Raw genomic sequence first — 16,395 nt, 5'->3', positions numbered from 1 at the left:
GCCATCCAGGAGAGCCTCTAAGTCTCCGAGGGACATATCCAAGTCCCCCCATACTAGCCTACCTATACAAAGGGGGCGTACCCCATGTAAGAGCCTGCAGACTGCGGCAGCTACTGCATTAAGGCTCCCTCCTACACCAACGCCCTCGGGGGTGGAGATCAGCGATTCCTCTTCGGCTGAGGAGGACTGGGAAGCACCCGATAATTTAACACCCGACTCGAACCAAATACCTGCAACAGGTATTCGAGGATGGGATCCTCGCTTCCAATTCCAAGGCTGGAACCCGTGGGGCTTCTATCCACTGCCTTGGTACGCACCAGGCCCATACGGCAGCTATCCGTACGCCGACGACTGCAGTCACCATGACGACGACGAATTCCGACGCCATGCTAGAGGCGACGGAGGCCGACGTCATGCAGTGAGCGACGCTCACCGACGTCAAGACGTCGATTTGATTGGCCGACAGTCTGGAGCGACAGCAGAAGGATCGACTCCGAAGGCAAGAGGCCCACCTAAACAAAGACGCAGGGATTCAATACCCATGCCTGAATTGGGACGCGAGGTCCCTACGCCGTCGACGTCGACAGCAGCTGACATCGGAGACGCATATGATTCCAACTCAAGACACAGGCAAGTCTTCGAAGAGGGAGACTTCTCAGACGAAGCTGACCAAGTATCAGAAAGGGGTTCGGAGGACATGTATGCTCCCTCCCCAAGAGACACGGGGGGGAGTCCTGACCCATTATCTCATATGGAGGACATAAAATCGTTCTCAGAACTTCTACACCGTATGACCAAATCGCTGGGGCTAATGACCATACAAGCAGACCCCAAATCATCAGACCCCATTATGGGGGTGTTATCTAAATCTGAACCAGGTGCAACAAGATTGCCAATGGTTCAAGGGATAAAACAAACAGCTATGGCCACTTGGGTAAAACCGGCATCAGTGATAGCTTCCATTAAGAAAATAGAAAATTTATACGGAGTAGATAAGGAGGAGGGACAGTTTCTATATAAACATCCCCCACCAAATTCAATAATTACTGATGTATTAGCAGCAAGATATAGATATGGAGCACACTCCACTCCTTTAGATAAGGAAGGACGCAAACTGGACAGCTTAGGGCGAAAGTTTTATTCCTCAGCTGCCCTGGGCATTAGAATAGCTAACTTTGGTGCACTGTCAGGCCGCTACCAAATGTCATTATGGGATAGAGTAACGGAAATAATAGATGACTTACCTGAGGAAAAAAGATCCCCATTAAGATCCATACAAATAGAAGGGAAAAAGTTGGGCAAGACGCAGATTGCTGCAGCCAGACACATGGCAGACTGCTCAGGCAGAGCCATGGCCTCGAGTGTAGTACTCAGAAGGCATGTTTGGTTACGGGCATCATCGCTAACACCTGATGTTAGAGCCAGGGTTGAAGATATGCCATTTGACACAAAGGCCCTATTCTGGGAAGATACCGATGAAGTACTGCATAACCTTCGAAAACAGAAGGCTACTGCAAAATCATTGGGAGTTACTCAACAATCGGGCTCATCATATAGACCTAGACCTTATAATAGACAACCATACTATACTAATAGATTTAATAGAAACCAATTTTGGGGCTATCAGAAACAGCAACAACCCCAACAATACTACCAATCCAATCCTCACCAGGGAAAAAGATATAACCCCAGAGGAAAAGGTAGGAAGGGGAACTACACCCCACAAGACCAAACTAGTAAGAAAGGTTCAGCATGACTACAAGATAATATAGCAATTGTTAATGATTCTTCAGTTCCAATGTTTGGTAACCGTCTCTCTAAGTTCTACAGTAAATGGCTACAAATTTCGCAAGACTCATGGGTGTTAAGTATAATACAACAAGGATATTTTATTGAATTTTCTTCCTTTCCTATAAATATATATCAACCTCCTATTACTGGGACACCACAACCGGAGTTATTAGAAGAGATCAACTCCCTGTTACACAAGGGAGCAATTCGAGCCCTCACACCCAACGAAAGTCAAAGGGGATTCTACTCCCGATATTTCCTGATAGAAAAAAAGGGAGGAGGAAAGAGACCCATCTTAGATCTCAGAGCACTTAATAAATTGGTACTAATACGCAAATTCAGAATGTTATCCCTACAACAAATATTACCCTTGCTATCACGACAGATGTGGTTTGCAGTCTTAGACTTAAAAGACGCATATTTCCACATTGCCATCCATGCAGACTGTAGAAAATACTTAAGATTCTCATGCGGGGGAATCAATTACGAATATACAGTATTACCTTTTGGATTATCTCCAGCTCCTAGGGTGTTCACTAAGGTGATGGCGGAAGTGATAGGTCACCTAACACTGCAAGGGTGTTGTATATTTCCGTATCTGGATGACTGGTTAATGGTAGCTACCTCCCAGGATGAACTGTCCAGGACAATTAAGATCACAACGACCACCCTTGCGGAACTGGGATTGATTATCAATCTCCAGAAATCACTCCTCAATCCAACCAGAATTACAGAATTCATAGGAGCAGTATTACATGCAGAACTACAGATTGCATTCCTACCCTTACCAAGAGTCAGATCAATACAAAAATTGATAACATATTTTACACGGCAAAGGTTTCAAAAAGCAGTGGCAATTCAGAAACTTTTAGGCATGATGTCATCGACCACAGCAGTGGTCCCATATGCGAGACTCCGTATGAGACCGCTCCAAAATTGGTTTTTGAGAACATTTAAAATGAATGTAGATCCTCAAAGTAAGAAATTATCTATTCCTAGAGTAATTATAATGTCACTAAGTTGGTGGTTAGAAGAGCATAACCTCCTAAAAGGTATGAAATTTGGTGTCAGCTCACATGAGATTCAAATTTTTACAGACGCCTCTTTAAAAGGTTGGGGAGCCCACACTGATTCCCTTATAGCTAAAGGAAGGTGGACCATAAAGGAAGCTAAGATGCATATTAACATATTAGAGATGCGGGCGATTAGATACGGCCTTTTTTCTTTTTCAGAATACCTTACAAACAAGGATATTCTCATCGCCACAGACAACACAACCTCAAAGTATTACATAAACAAACAGAAAGGCACAAATTCGTTAGCTCTCTGCAGAGAGGCCACTATCATATGGGAATGGGCAATCAAACACAACGTATCCATATCAGCAATTCATATAGCAGGCCAATCCAATGTCACAGCAGATGCATTGAGCAGAGACACAACCGAAAACCACGAGTGGTCCATCCCAATGCAGTTTTTACAACCTATTTTCCAGCAATGGGGTTGGCCAGAAGTGGACCTTTTCGCGTCAAGCGAAAACACAAGATGCCAACTATTCTGCTCAAGGGCAGCGACAGAGGAGGGATCCCTAGGGGATGCCTTCCAAATACCGTGGTCAGGGAAACTACTATATGCCTTCCCTCCCATCCCCTTAATACACAAGGTATTAGGGAAAGCCCTGCAAGACAAATCAGATTTGATACTAATAACACCTTTTTGGCCCAAAAGACCATGGTTCCCTATTCTTTGGAAGGTAACAGAACACAATTACATCACCCTACCAGAATCCTCCCACTTCCTAACCAGAGGAGGGGTACTCCACCACGATCCATCCTCACTACGCCTAGTGGCATGGAGAATAAAACATTAGGTGGCTGGTCGGATAGAGTAGCTAATGTACTAATCTCAGCACGTAAGCCGTCTACCAGAAGGGCATACGCTCTCAAATGGTCGAGATTCTCTAAATGGGCTAGAGAACAAGAAATTGAACCGCAAAGTTGCACTTTGCAGACAGTATTTGAATATCTGTTATCATTAAAGGACTCAGGTCTCTCGAATTCGTCAATCAAATGTCACTTAGCGGCAATTTCAGCATGCCATGAAGGTGTGAGTGGAATATCTTTATTTTCCAATAAATTATGCAAGAAATTTTTAAAAGGATTGGAAAACTTATTTCCACAGGTACAGGCACCTATTCACCAATGGAGTTTGTCCTTGGTGCTATCACACATCACAACCAAACCGTTTGAACCCATGGCTTCGAGTGACATCTCAGTAATATCCTACAAAACAGCCTTTTTGATAGCAATCACGTCGGCCAGGAGGGTTAGCGACCTTAGAGCCCTAAGAATAGAACCACCGTTCACAAAAAATTTTCCTAATAGAGTAGTCCTACGGCCTAGTCTAACTTACCTGCCTAAAGTGGTATCAAAATTCCATCTATCACAGGATATAACCTTACCTGTATTTTTCCCAAATCCAGAATCACCATCGGAAAGACAACTACATTCACTCGATGTACGTAGGGCACTACTTTTTTACTTAGAAAAAACCAAACCATTCAGAAAAGACAATAACCTTTTTATTTGTTTTAGGGGACCAAACAAGGGTAAGGTGGTATCTACACAAACACTATCACGGTGGGTGGTCTCAACCATAAAACTGGCATACCAGACAGCAAGGGTAGATTGTCCAATACACCTACACGCACACTCCACAAGAGCCCAAGCGGCATCAGCAGCCTTTGCATATTCAGGAGACATCGTGGAGATCTGTAAAGCTGCAACGTGGTCCACGCCGATGACCTTCATTCAGCACTACGCAGTGGACATGGATTCCAGAGCCGACGCAGCTGTGGGGAAAGCAGTGTTGAATACATTATTCCGTTGATCATCACACACCCACCACCACAGTAAGTGAGCTTGTTATTCTCCCATGTGGGACTGCACAGAAGCCACGAAAACGAAAAACAGTGTTGCACTTACCTGTAACTGTTGTTCGTTGAGTGGTCTTCTGTGCAGGCACACATCCCTCCCTCCTTCCCCGCTGTGGGATGACACCGCAACAGAGAGTACTTCCCGCGGCGGCGATTGGAGAACTGAGGGAAGAGTGCCCCCCCCCTCTCCTCAATGACAGTTGAGCAGGGAACGACAGTTAAGATCGGTCGTTGGCGAGAGAGGGGGGGGCGCTCCTAGGGAGCAAACTCTTCCATAAGCTTTTATAATATCCGTGGCTGGCCCTGCGCATGCGCAGTCCCATGTATGCCTGCACAGAAGACCACTCAACGAACAACAGTTACAGGTAAGGGCAACACTGTTTTTTTCCAGCAATCGCTTTATCCTCCCTTAGAGTTCCATTGTCATCCAATGGTCCAACCGCTTCCCTAGCTGGTTTCCTACTCCTAATATACTGAAAGAATTTCTTATTGTTTGTTTTGATGTGTTTAGCAATATGCCCCTCAAAATCTTTTTTTGCATCTCTAATTATCTGCTTGCATTTCCTTTGTGCAAGTTTGTGTTTGCTTCTGTTCGCCTCGTTTGGGCAAACTTCCAGTCTCTGAAGGAAGACTTTTTCTCTCGAATTGCTTCCTTCACCTTACCCGTTAGCCGTGGTGGTGATCTCTTGGACTTATTACTACCTTTCCTGACCTGCGGTATACAAGCTAGGTGAGCCTCTAGTAACGTGGACTTGAGTAACCCCCAAGCCTTTTCAAGAGATTTAACCCTCCTAACTGTTCCTTTCCATTTCTTCTTTACCAGTTTTCTCATTTTAGAGAAGTTCCCTCTTTTAAAGTCAAAGGTAATTGTGTGAGATTTCCCAGTCACTTTCCCACTTACATATAAATTAAATTTGATGCCATTGTGATCACTATTGCCAACTGGCTCAACTACATCCACATCCCGCACTAAGTCACTGGCAGCACCACAGAGTATTAAATCCAGGATTGCCTCCCCTCTGGTTGGGTCTATGACCAACTGTTCGAGGGCAGAGTCATTTAGGATGTCTAAAATGTTTATCTCTTTGGCTTGACTGGAGCATACATTTATCCAATCAATATGAGGGAAGTTGAAGTCTCCCATTATTACTACTTCATTACCTTTACATGCTTCCCTAATTTCATTCTCCATCTCCTAACCCCACTATCTGCCTTGTTACCACTATTAATGGTAATGGGGTTAGGAGGAGATAATGGGGTTAGGATGACTTGCATGATTAGAAATACCACAAAGTACAGCCCTTACTGGACAGTATCACTTCAGCATGTAGCGGGGGAAGGGGGAAATAATGTTTTTTATTGATCCCTCCATGTAAAATACTAGCCCTGTTCACACATTACAGTGAAAATGTGTACATCCTGCATGTACGTACATACGTCTGTTGGTAAGAAACAGCCGTGTGTTCACTTAACAAATGACCCTAGGGACCAGTACCTGAATAAATGTGTGTGGTTTCGATCATGTTCAGTATACATATAATGGAAACTCAAGTGTATACTGTACATAGATGGTATGTGCATTCACTGTAACTTGTGAACAGGGCTAATTTCTGTCCATAGAGTGTGAACATGTCTGGGAAAAGCTTTTAGCCTAATCTTCCTTTTGGTAGTTTACCAAAGACCTTTTATGGCAGCATTCAAATATATTTTCCTCAAGTTCTACATCCTCGGGGAGGCAAGAAGGACCAATTAGTATATCAGAACACGTAGTTTAGCTAGCAGATATAAGGAGTCTCCCTAATTTAATTGAAGTCACTTAAGAAGCTCTTGAAATTCAAAATTCCATGCCTTGACACCCTGCCAGTTTTTTTTTTTTTAATTGCTTCAAGAGAATAATGCAGCCACCCCTCGAGTTTCTTTCATGCCCTGGGTGCTGACTCAAGTGAGCAGCTCAGATCTGCTCTTTGGTCATTGATGTAGGAGTCCTGGACATATAGAAATGTGTTTGATCAACTATATCTCATGAGGTTTCACTCCTGTGGGTGGAGCTGATTGTGCTGCCGCAGCTTTCTTCTAGAACTGTCTCATCTACCAATAGTGGTTCTCTTGTCGAGGAAAGCCTAACTTTGCTTTTTCTACTTTGTCATGCTTTGTCATGATGTTCATGCCGTCTATTTGTGTCATTAGGCCCTTGTCCAATAAAGTGAGACTTTGTATTCCTGAAATGCTAACCTTTCTACTAAGAGATTTCAAGCAGTCAAAGCAAACTCTAAAAGCCTGTTTGTGTTAATTAATCTCAAGTTATGGGTGGAATTGCAGTTTCTAGAAATGTTGAAGCCTCTTGGAAATTTTTGGGAAAATTGAAACACTTTCTTTTGTATTGAGCCTGAACTTAATTTATTGCTTGAATAGCATAAAATGCATAAATTCTGAGTTTAAAATATATCAAATACTTGAGAGAGCGTTTAAGCTGAAAGCTGCTGCACTCTTAGCAAATGTATCTTAGTTTTTTGCCATCTGAGAAGTAGGAAAAAAGTAAAATCTGGAAATAGAAAACAAAGAAGTGTATTATTTGGGCAGAAAGATAGTCACAATAGGACGCAGTAGCAACAAATATGAATATCAAGAACCTTTATAACTTAAAAAGAACTGAACTCTTCAGTAGTGTATTGTCATCATACATATTATAGCATATTGAATAGGGGACAAAATTAGTCACATTTAAACAATGATCATGTTTTTGAAAATATAATGTGTATGTATATAATATACACAAGTATTTTCATTATCTAACACTATATTTTTCTTGCTTTATAATATAACAATAGGTAGATACAATATATATCCATAAATACATTTCAAAGTTAAATCACCAACCAAGCCTACGCATGGTAATTATTGCAAGTAATCTCTAAACCTACACTAAATCTTAATTATAAATTTCCATTTCAATGTAGCATAATATTAGAATCCTGTAAATTTACCATCCTGTGATTCCCTGTGTGTGTCATCCGTCTCCCGCCCACCCCCGTTAGTTTACAGCCCATTCCTGAGCTTTCGGCATGCGGGGACGGTGGGGAGCAGGCGCTGCCGCGGTGCCTCCTAAGAAGTTCCCTGCACGCCGTAAGCACAAAAGAAGCCTTTAACTGCCTTTTTTCAAGTAAAATGGGGCAAAAAGCCCCAAAGAGAATAGCGAGGCTGCGCCTGCAAAAAAGCAGGCACAGCAACGCCATTCTTGGCTCCGGTGTCCGGGGCTGAAAGGGGACAGGAGGGTGCCTAACGGCAGCTCCATCCTCCAGAACACCTCCTGGGATGCTGGAACACCCCCTGGAACACCGGCGCAGGCCTTTACCCCAGTGGAATGCCGGTGGAAGGCCCTGCTGGCGTTCCAGGGCAGAGCTACCATGTTGTCCAGAGACTGGCGTCTGGGCCTCCACGCCGGCGCTGGGGCCACTAACACCGGCATAAGTAGCCTGGGCGCCAGCGTGGCCCCTTCCTGGCCTCCTAAGGGCTTTCACCTTGAAGGTCAGGGATGTGCTGTTAGCCTACTTTACCTCATCCCATACCTTTTCTAGCCAATCTCTTTTGTTTGGAACATCTTTTGTTTTCCAGCAACTGGCTAGCACCAACTGTGCAGTTAATTTTTTTTTAATGCTGTAGATAGGTATGTAAAAGTTTTAATGCTTACATATTTTGAGTAACATCTTGTCTTTAAAAGCTTTTCAATCATTCTAAAAGAGAAAATGTTTCATAGGGGTTTCCGCCCCCCCAGCTCTCCCAAATTGTCAGGGTCAGGGTCAGATTGTGTAGAGGATTTCTGCTGACTGGGGTTGGTGGGTGGATTTTTTTTTTGCCAGTTTCCATCTCCCACTGCAGACCTCCAGCTGCCTCAAGCTGACCCTGAAGGTTCCCTTTTCCCCTGGGAGCCGCATTTTGAGGGACACCGTGTGACTGTTCAGAGGGATCCAAGCCTCAGTTTTTCCACTGAAAAAAAATGAAAATAAAATGTCCTCAGGAAAAATGGGGGAGACCCTTCCCCCAAGTTTCCCCACGGTTTCCCCACCCGGGTTTTCACATCTCAGTTGGAAGAAGACTCCTTAGACTGAAGGAACGCTTCAAACTTGGGTCAAAAAGAGAGATGTAGTATAAATATTTTAAGAAATAAACTTGGCTCAGTGGAGAGATAAGAAGGAGTAGGATTCACCTTATTGGATTCTACTAGACAAGAAGGTCTCCTTACAGGAACCATGCTTTCTGATGAGTGAATTGTTCCAGTGCCTCCAGACTTCCCATGTAATATACACCTACCATTTACATACAGTTAAACCAAATTCCATTTTATTTGACAGCTCATGAGGTTTGAACCCAGTATCTATCAAGCTGGTTTACAAAACCATCACCTGTGAAGACATGGGTGACAGCCTTTTCCCCTGATTGAAGCTGTCTTACATCAAGTCAGGCTGTTGGTCCTCCTGGCTCAATATTATTAGTAGCTCTCTTTCAGGCAAAGAAAGGGGTTTCCCAACACCGGCTACCACAGACACTTTAACTGGCAATGCCAGAATTGAACCTGGGACCTTCTGCATGGAAATCATGTGTTCTACCGTGTAGCCATGACCTGATCCATGACCCTTAATAGATGCCATTTTTCAAACTGAGGTGCCTAAGGGTATACCACCGGCTTTGTGAGTCCATCTTACCAACTCACTGGAACAGGTAGGAAGGGGGGGGGGCTTGCCTTTTTGGGTGCCGCCCACCTTGGTAACAGACAGAAAGGTCAGGGACAGTGACATATCCTCTGACCTTGCATGAAAGTGTATCAGGTTTGGCTTAGAGGGCAGAAGCCTCCATGGGGCACATGTGGTTTGCCATGCCTGCTTTGAAAAGGGCTGAGAGACTGCTGAGAATGACTGCCCCGCTTCCTGTGTTAACAGGCAGCAGACAGGCAAGAAGGAACAGGAAGGAACTGGTAGCCATTCACCCCCAATTCCTCCTCAGTTCAGAAGCAGAGTGGGCTGCTGCTGCATGGCAGGTGCCAGTGAGGGAGGACAGGAGGGCTTGAAATTAAAATAGGGGCCAGAGGGCTTGAAATTAAAATAGGGGCTCTTGAATTATTAAAGTTTGAGAGCATCTGTAATAGATAATTGCCACCATAGACACTATGCCACCATGAAAGCAGCACAACTATTATATTTTTGTCAAAACAATTATTAGTTACCCTCATCTGAAAGCATCAGTACTGCAGTATCCTACCATGAATATCTAGCTAGGTTAGTGAATGGTCGTATGCTGTGGTTAAAGGTCGACATGAGCCCATGGATAATACAGCACAAAAAGCAAACCCTATAACAGAACAAATGTCAGCTGTACTGGGGTTGTGTGGAATGTGTTGAGCAGACAGGGTTAGTTCATGGAAGATGCTTATGGTACATTGTGGCAGACCCATGACAAATGCTGTGGAACTAGAACTGTGGTGATTGCTGTGGATAAGAGCATGGTTGTTATCAGAGCAGAACCCCAGTACATGCACACCACCCTGAGATCCTTGGTGAAAGGTTGGGATTAAAATGTAATGTATAGATAGGTGCAAAGTGCGGAGGATAAGGGATAGTGGTGGGTGCTATAGCTATATATGGCACAGTGGCCAGTATTTGGCCAGGCGAAGGACTGCAGTGGAGCTGGGCTTATGCTAGGAGCCTCAGTCGCTTGTCTTTGATACCTCCAGAACTCCTCTCTCCTGGATCGCAATGATGCTGACCTGCCGCTCTGCTTTGAGCAGACTGTCCTCGTCTGGGTCCCTCTGGGCTTTGTCTGGCTTTTTGGCCCATGGCAGCTTCTCCCTATGTGCAGATCCAAGGCAAAGAAATCATCAGTCACTCAAGTTTACTTCACTAAGCAGGTGGGAGAGGAGAAGGTTTGTAACGGGGTTGACAGAGGGCGCTCAGTTCCAAAGACACAACATGAGTCTACATTGAATTGGTGATGGTGGGGTGGGAAGAGGAGTAAAGGTGGGAGGCATAATGGGCTTGGAGGTGTCTTTCATCCAGAGTGTATTGATGGAAGGTAGTGCACATAATGGTGCTGTAGGAGAAGCCACTAGTGCAGTCAGCGTTACTTCATGGATGACTGGGATCTTGTCCTGCAGGCCCTGAAGGTGATTGGAGGCTTCTTGCAGCCTTGATCTTCTAAACCAAAGCTTCTTAAACTGTGGGTTGCGACCCCAAATGGGGTTGCCTAACTGAATGGGGGGGGGTCGCAAAGAATTTGATTTATTATCAGTAAATGTTTAGTTTGTATATCTATATACCTGGGGTCGCATCAAAATTTATTGGGCAAAAAGGGGTCACAAGTGGAAAAAGTTTAAGAAGCCCTGTTCTAAACCTACTGCTAACAAACTTTTTGTTTTTTACTTTCTTCAGGCACTGGCTATGCTACTCTTACTGTTGGCACTATCTGAGCTGATCTTCACCCTCGTCCAAAACTTAGGGCAACAATCAACCCCTGCCAGTCAAAATCCTGCTGTTCAGTACACAAATCCTATACTCTATGGCATCACTTGGGTAAGAACCTCTGGCTGCTTGACATTCAAATTTTTCCCTGAGAGGGAGTTTAAAAGGTTATGCGTTCCCTGTCCCCTCTCCAGAGACTCCAGCTCTCAGTTTTCAGCTTCAGCTCTGATCTCACTGGGCGTGGGAGCTGAGTGGGTGACCTAAGCCAGAAGGTGGAGCTGGATTTTTGAGCACAGTGTGACTTTTGCTCTGGATTGGGTGGTATCAGCTAAGGTGATTCTTTATTTCAACATTAACATTTGGAGATATTCTGATCAGTCTGCCCTGAAGAGCTTCTGGCCCAGGTTTTCTCTAGACTGAGCATTGCTGTGTCAGGCAATTAAGCTGTGGTTCTGAGCTCTTTTAAGATGAGCATATTCAGTGAGCTGAGAACTTTAAGTCCCAGCTGTCTTGGTGCAATGAGTTTGTGGAACATCTCCTCTTTCCTAACCTTTAATCCAACCCAGGCCTCTGCATTTCTGTCTTTCTGCAGATACTTGTTTTGCTGATTCAGGATAGCCGTCGCTTTGCCACATGCAGGGACTCATGGACTGTCTTCCTCTTCCTCGTCCTTTCTCTGATCTGTGGCATGTTTCAGCTGCAGACTCTGATCCGGCAAGCAGTTCAGGTCAGTAGAGGAGGCGTAGGAGAGTCTAGGCTGCACAGAATGGGATCCCTTTGCCAAGGATGAGGAGGCCTCAGGAAAGGGTCCTCTGGCAGCAGTTCCTGCCTGCCTGAATGTAGAGATTCTTCTTGCCATAATCACTTAAGCAAACCCGGAAACCATGGTTCACCTCTCTCTTGTTCAAAACACTCTTAGGGCAGGCAGGGAAGACTGGGGAGGAATGTCTGTGCCAAAAAGAAGCCATAGGCTGGAGTGTCCCAGTGCTTGGCTTGACCCTGCTGCCTGTACAGATGTGGGCTTCTGCACCCATTGCTGGCCCAGCTCACCCTTTGATTCTTCCACTGGTAACTCCCGGGGATTTTTCCTTTCCTGCAGGGCTCCATCTCTGACATACCACGTTTCTGCCTCTTCCTTCTCTCCTACGGGATCCAGCTCCTCTTGATAATCATCTCTGCTGTTACTGACGTTGCCCCTGAAATGAAGGAAGCTGCAAAGAAGGTGAGTGTCTTTGGTCTCGCCTTCCACGCTCATGGGGAAAGGCACCTTTGAGATGGGAATAGTCACCGTTCTTCTTCACAATGTTCCAATGTCTCTCCAGTTTGGGAAGGCTCTCAGAAGGAGCTGGATAGGATGTGGAAACCCCATACCTATGAACTTTCCTAGGAAAGCTTTCTGTTGCACTGGCCATACCTAGCTCTCTGGATTCATGGTGAGGTGGGAGTGGTCTCCCAGCAATGCCTTCCATATCATCAAGATTTAGTTTTGAACGGTAAAGGTCAAATGCATCACTCCTCACCACTGTTGTCCCCCAAAATTTTCACCTTGGAGTTCTGCCTTTCTTGTTTTCCAGAACCCAGAGATCACAGCCTCCTTCCTGAGCTTCATCACCTTCCACTGGTACAACAGGTAAGCAGATCCGGATGGAAACAGTACGTGTTTCACAGTGTGGGAGAACAGCATTCTCTGGACTGGAACTGAAGATATGGGAAACTGATTCAGTGTGGGGGGAAGAGATCCAAGGACTGAGTGATAAAGAAAACCATATTGTGGTTTGCAAAGAGCCCCGTGGTGCAGAGTGGTAAGCTGCAGTAGTGCAGTCCAAGCTGTGCTCACGACCTGAGTTTGACCCCTATGGAAGTCAGTTTCAGGTAGCCGGCGCTCAAAGTTGACTCATCCTTACATCCTTCTGAGGTCAGTAAAATGAGTACCCAGTGTAGATGACTGCGTAAGGCAATGGCAAACCACCCCGTAAACATAGTCTGCCTAGTAAACATCAGGATGTGACATCACCCCTTGGGTCAGGAATGACCTGGTGCTTGCACAGGGGACTACCTTTACCTTTTTATATTGTGGTTTAGCTGTACGTGTATGGCGGTTGAATGGATCTTCTTGCCAAGCTCTTGTTTTGATCCTTTGTTCCTGCTGTGTCTCAGTAGCCCTCCTGGCTCTTGTTCTGTGCTCATTCCTTTGCTGTGCATAGACTTCTTCAAGGCAAACAGCTAGAATGTTTGTCTAGGTTTGAGGGGCTGAGAGGACTTACTGTATCTTCTAGAATGTTGCTAAAAGGCTATCGGAAGCCACTGGAGATGGATGACCTCTGGGACTTGAAAGGCACAGACAAGACAAGTGTTGTTTTGGGGACATTTGGGAAGAACATGCAAGCTGGCATCAAAAAGGCCCGGCGGAAACTGGAGATCCGGCAACGCAAGCGGAGACATTGGTCACCGATTACAGACCACAGGAATGGCCTAAGCAAGGCCCAGAGTCAGGATGTACTGGTTCTGGTAAGTCATGCTGACTGCTGAAAGCTCCCCCCCCCCCCCATTTCACTTCCAAAGACTCTGATGGGGGTGGGGGAGGAAATGGTGGAAATCTTACACATGGGATCCCTTCCTTGCAGTTCCTCAATTTACCCACACTCTGAGCAAAGATGCATGGGGCTCAGTAGGACAGCTGGCTCTCTGTGGGTCATCCAACCTGAAAATTGGGCCTGCTCGATTCCAAGGCTTATAGAAGCTGGCCATTAGGGGCAGATTCTGGCCTGAACGACAGGTTTCTCACAGTTCTGTACCCTGCTCCTAATTCAGGAAGAAAAAGACCAAAAACAGAAGGAAAAGGGGGCCAAAAGAGACTACACAAAGCACTGGCTGCTTGTTGCTGTGATGCAAACCTTTGCTGGGAACCTTCTGAAATCAGTGGCTTTGAAGGTGATGCATGACTTGCTAACGTTCGTGAGCCCACAGCTGCTGAAGTGAGTCTAGTTCAAGGTTTTCTTTCTAGTTTGTCCCTGGACCCTGACTAAGGGAGAATTGAGAGATGTGGATGTGTGTGTGGGGCGGGGGGAATGCATTGGCCCTGGAGTTCAGGAGAACCTTTGATGAGTGTTCACCACTTCTCACAATTCAGTGTACATAGTAATGGCCATTCTTATCCACATGTTTATTGTCACCCTGAAAAATTTACAGTTTTTGAGATCTCCTACCCAATAGTAGAGTTAGCTTTGCTTGTCTGGAGCATCCAGGGGCACTTTCAGAGGGCTGCTGATATAGATATTGAACTGGGGAGGGGCTGTGACTCAGTGATGGCGTACATGCCTACCTGAAAAAAGAAGATGAAAGGGAAGTAAAAAGAAGGAAAGGATGATCCTCCAGTGGCTGCTATTTCATGGGAAAACATTTGAATCAGGGCAGCCAATAATAAGCCTTGCCTTACAAAGGCCCTGCCCACTTTCTGAAAAGTTTGGCAGGGGCCAGGGGAAGTACCGTTGGGAGCCATTGAGCCCATGAGCCCCACATTGGGGGAACCTTGCCCTAAACTATATGGGGTCCTTATGCAAACACCCAAAGCAAATACTGTTGAATTCTACTTTAAGATAGTTTTATAGATAAAGAACAAGCTGGAGGCAGTGACTTGCCTATGGCTGGGATTTAAATAGTTTCTCCAAGCCTAGGTGTAATTGTTGGTTACATTACCATAGTAGATGTTCATTGTAGGAAGTAGGTAGTAAAACTTATTCCATGGAAGAACTCGGTCTGGCCCCTACACTGTGGAGTAGTGAAGGGCTGGTCTGTAGTCTTACCAGAGCAGTACCTTCGAGAGCCCAACTGGGCAGGTGTTGAGAGAGAATCTGAATTGTGTATGGAGGGAAGGGAAGCTGACATGCAGGGTTAGGTCTAATGGGTTGCACTGAGGCTGATGTTCACTGTCACCTTCTCTTACAGGCTGATGATCACCTTTGTGTCGGATCCAGAGGCCTACATTTGGCATGGCTACCTCTATGCATTGCTGCTGTTTTTGACTGCACTGGTGCAGTCTATCTGTCTGCAGCAGTATTTCCAGCTCTGTTTCAGGCTGGGCATGAGTGTTCGCACCTCACTTATGACTGCCATCTATAAGAAGGTTAGCAGGCTTCTTCACCTGGCATAGGTTCTTTCCTTCTTCCTGCTGCTACCCAGTCAGCAGCATCAATGGATGTCAGTGGGATAAATGGGGCTCCTCGTGGCGATGGTAGAACTAGGGAGTGGGAAGAGAAGTGTGTACCTGCTTCTTGTGGAGCCTGTCTGCTTTGGGCTTCCCCCTTTTGACATGGTCCTGTATTACACACGATCACAGCATTGCCTGTTTCAAACTCTTGTTGTCTCCCTTCAGCGCTTTGTATTTTTGGGTCCTCATGGCAACTGCACTATATAGCTCTGTTTTTACTTTATCTGCCCTCAGGCCCTCACGGTCTCCAATACCACGCGCAAGGAGTCCACTATTGGTGAGACAGTGAACCTGATGTCCGCAGATGCCCAGCGCTTCATGGACTTTACAAACTTCATGCACCAGCTGTGGTCATCTCCACTGCAGATTGCACTGTCCATTGCATTCCTGTGGGGAGAGCTGGGCCCGTCGATGCTTGCTGGCATTGGAGTCATGTTGCTTCTTCTCCCCATCAATGCGGTGATGGTCACCAAGGCCCGGGCCATACAGGTCAGCACAGGCTTTTTCTTCAGGGGAACCTACCCCCTTTCCTGTCCTCATCCTTGTTTGAGCCCCTGGAATCCCTGTCCATTTTCTTACATCTCTTCTACTGCTTAGGTCCTTTGAACCCCACGTGCACTCCCACCCCACAGTGCTTTGTGATGCTTGTGCAGTCTGGGGATGGATAGCTAAGCCTGCTTCTGGCTGTTAATTACTGTGCTCCCTAGAGGACTCAACTCTACAATCCAGAGTCTGTCCTTTCTATAGATGAATGGAGGAAAGGAACTCTTATGGGTCAGAAACTGATTTCCCTATGATTTTGTGTGGCACTGGATCCTCAGGATGCTGTAGATATGAAGCTGCCTGCTAGGGAGTCAGATTATTGGTCCATCTCGGCCAATATTGTCAAACGAATTAGCAGCAGCTCTTCTATCTGAGGTCCTTAAAAAAACAACTAGAAAGGCTAGAGACAGAACTTGATCCCTTATCCATGGAACTACCACTAACTTATGGTCCCTTTTAAGGATAGAGAC

At 45.6% G+C, this 16,395-nt stretch overlaps 1 protein-coding gene across 1 annotated transcript in view; it reads left to right on the top strand.

Moving 5' to 3' along the window:
• Window positions 1-16,395, top strand: part of ABCC2 (ATP binding cassette subfamily C member 2) — a 40,528-nt gene that overhangs the window by 3,398 nt on the left and 20,735 nt on the right. The window contains exons 2-10 of the mRNA XM_056849330.1: window positions 10,452-10,625; window positions 11,146-11,286; window positions 11,768-11,902; window positions 12,275-12,397; window positions 12,750-12,805; window positions 13,452-13,683; window positions 13,987-14,150; window positions 15,121-15,298; window positions 15,617-15,871. Coding sequence (XP_056705308.1) covers window positions 10,452-10,625; window positions 11,146-11,286; window positions 11,768-11,902; window positions 12,275-12,397; window positions 12,750-12,805; window positions 13,452-13,683; window positions 13,987-14,150; window positions 15,121-15,298; window positions 15,617-15,871 — 1,458 coding nt within the window. The remainder of the gene's footprint in view (window positions 1-10,451; window positions 10,626-11,145; window positions 11,287-11,767; window positions 11,903-12,274; window positions 12,398-12,749; window positions 12,806-13,451; window positions 13,684-13,986; window positions 14,151-15,120; window positions 15,299-15,616; window positions 15,872-16,395) is intronic.

This window comes from Euleptes europaea, chromosome 5 (assembly GCF_029931775.1).
Source record: "Euleptes europaea isolate rEulEur1 chromosome 5, rEulEur1.hap1, whole genome shotgun sequence".
Taxonomy (NCBI): domain Eukaryota; kingdom Metazoa; phylum Chordata; class Lepidosauria; order Squamata; family Sphaerodactylidae; genus Euleptes; species Euleptes europaea.
Note: the sequence above shows the minus strand (reverse complement) of the source record. Positions and strands in the feature narration are given on the sequence as shown.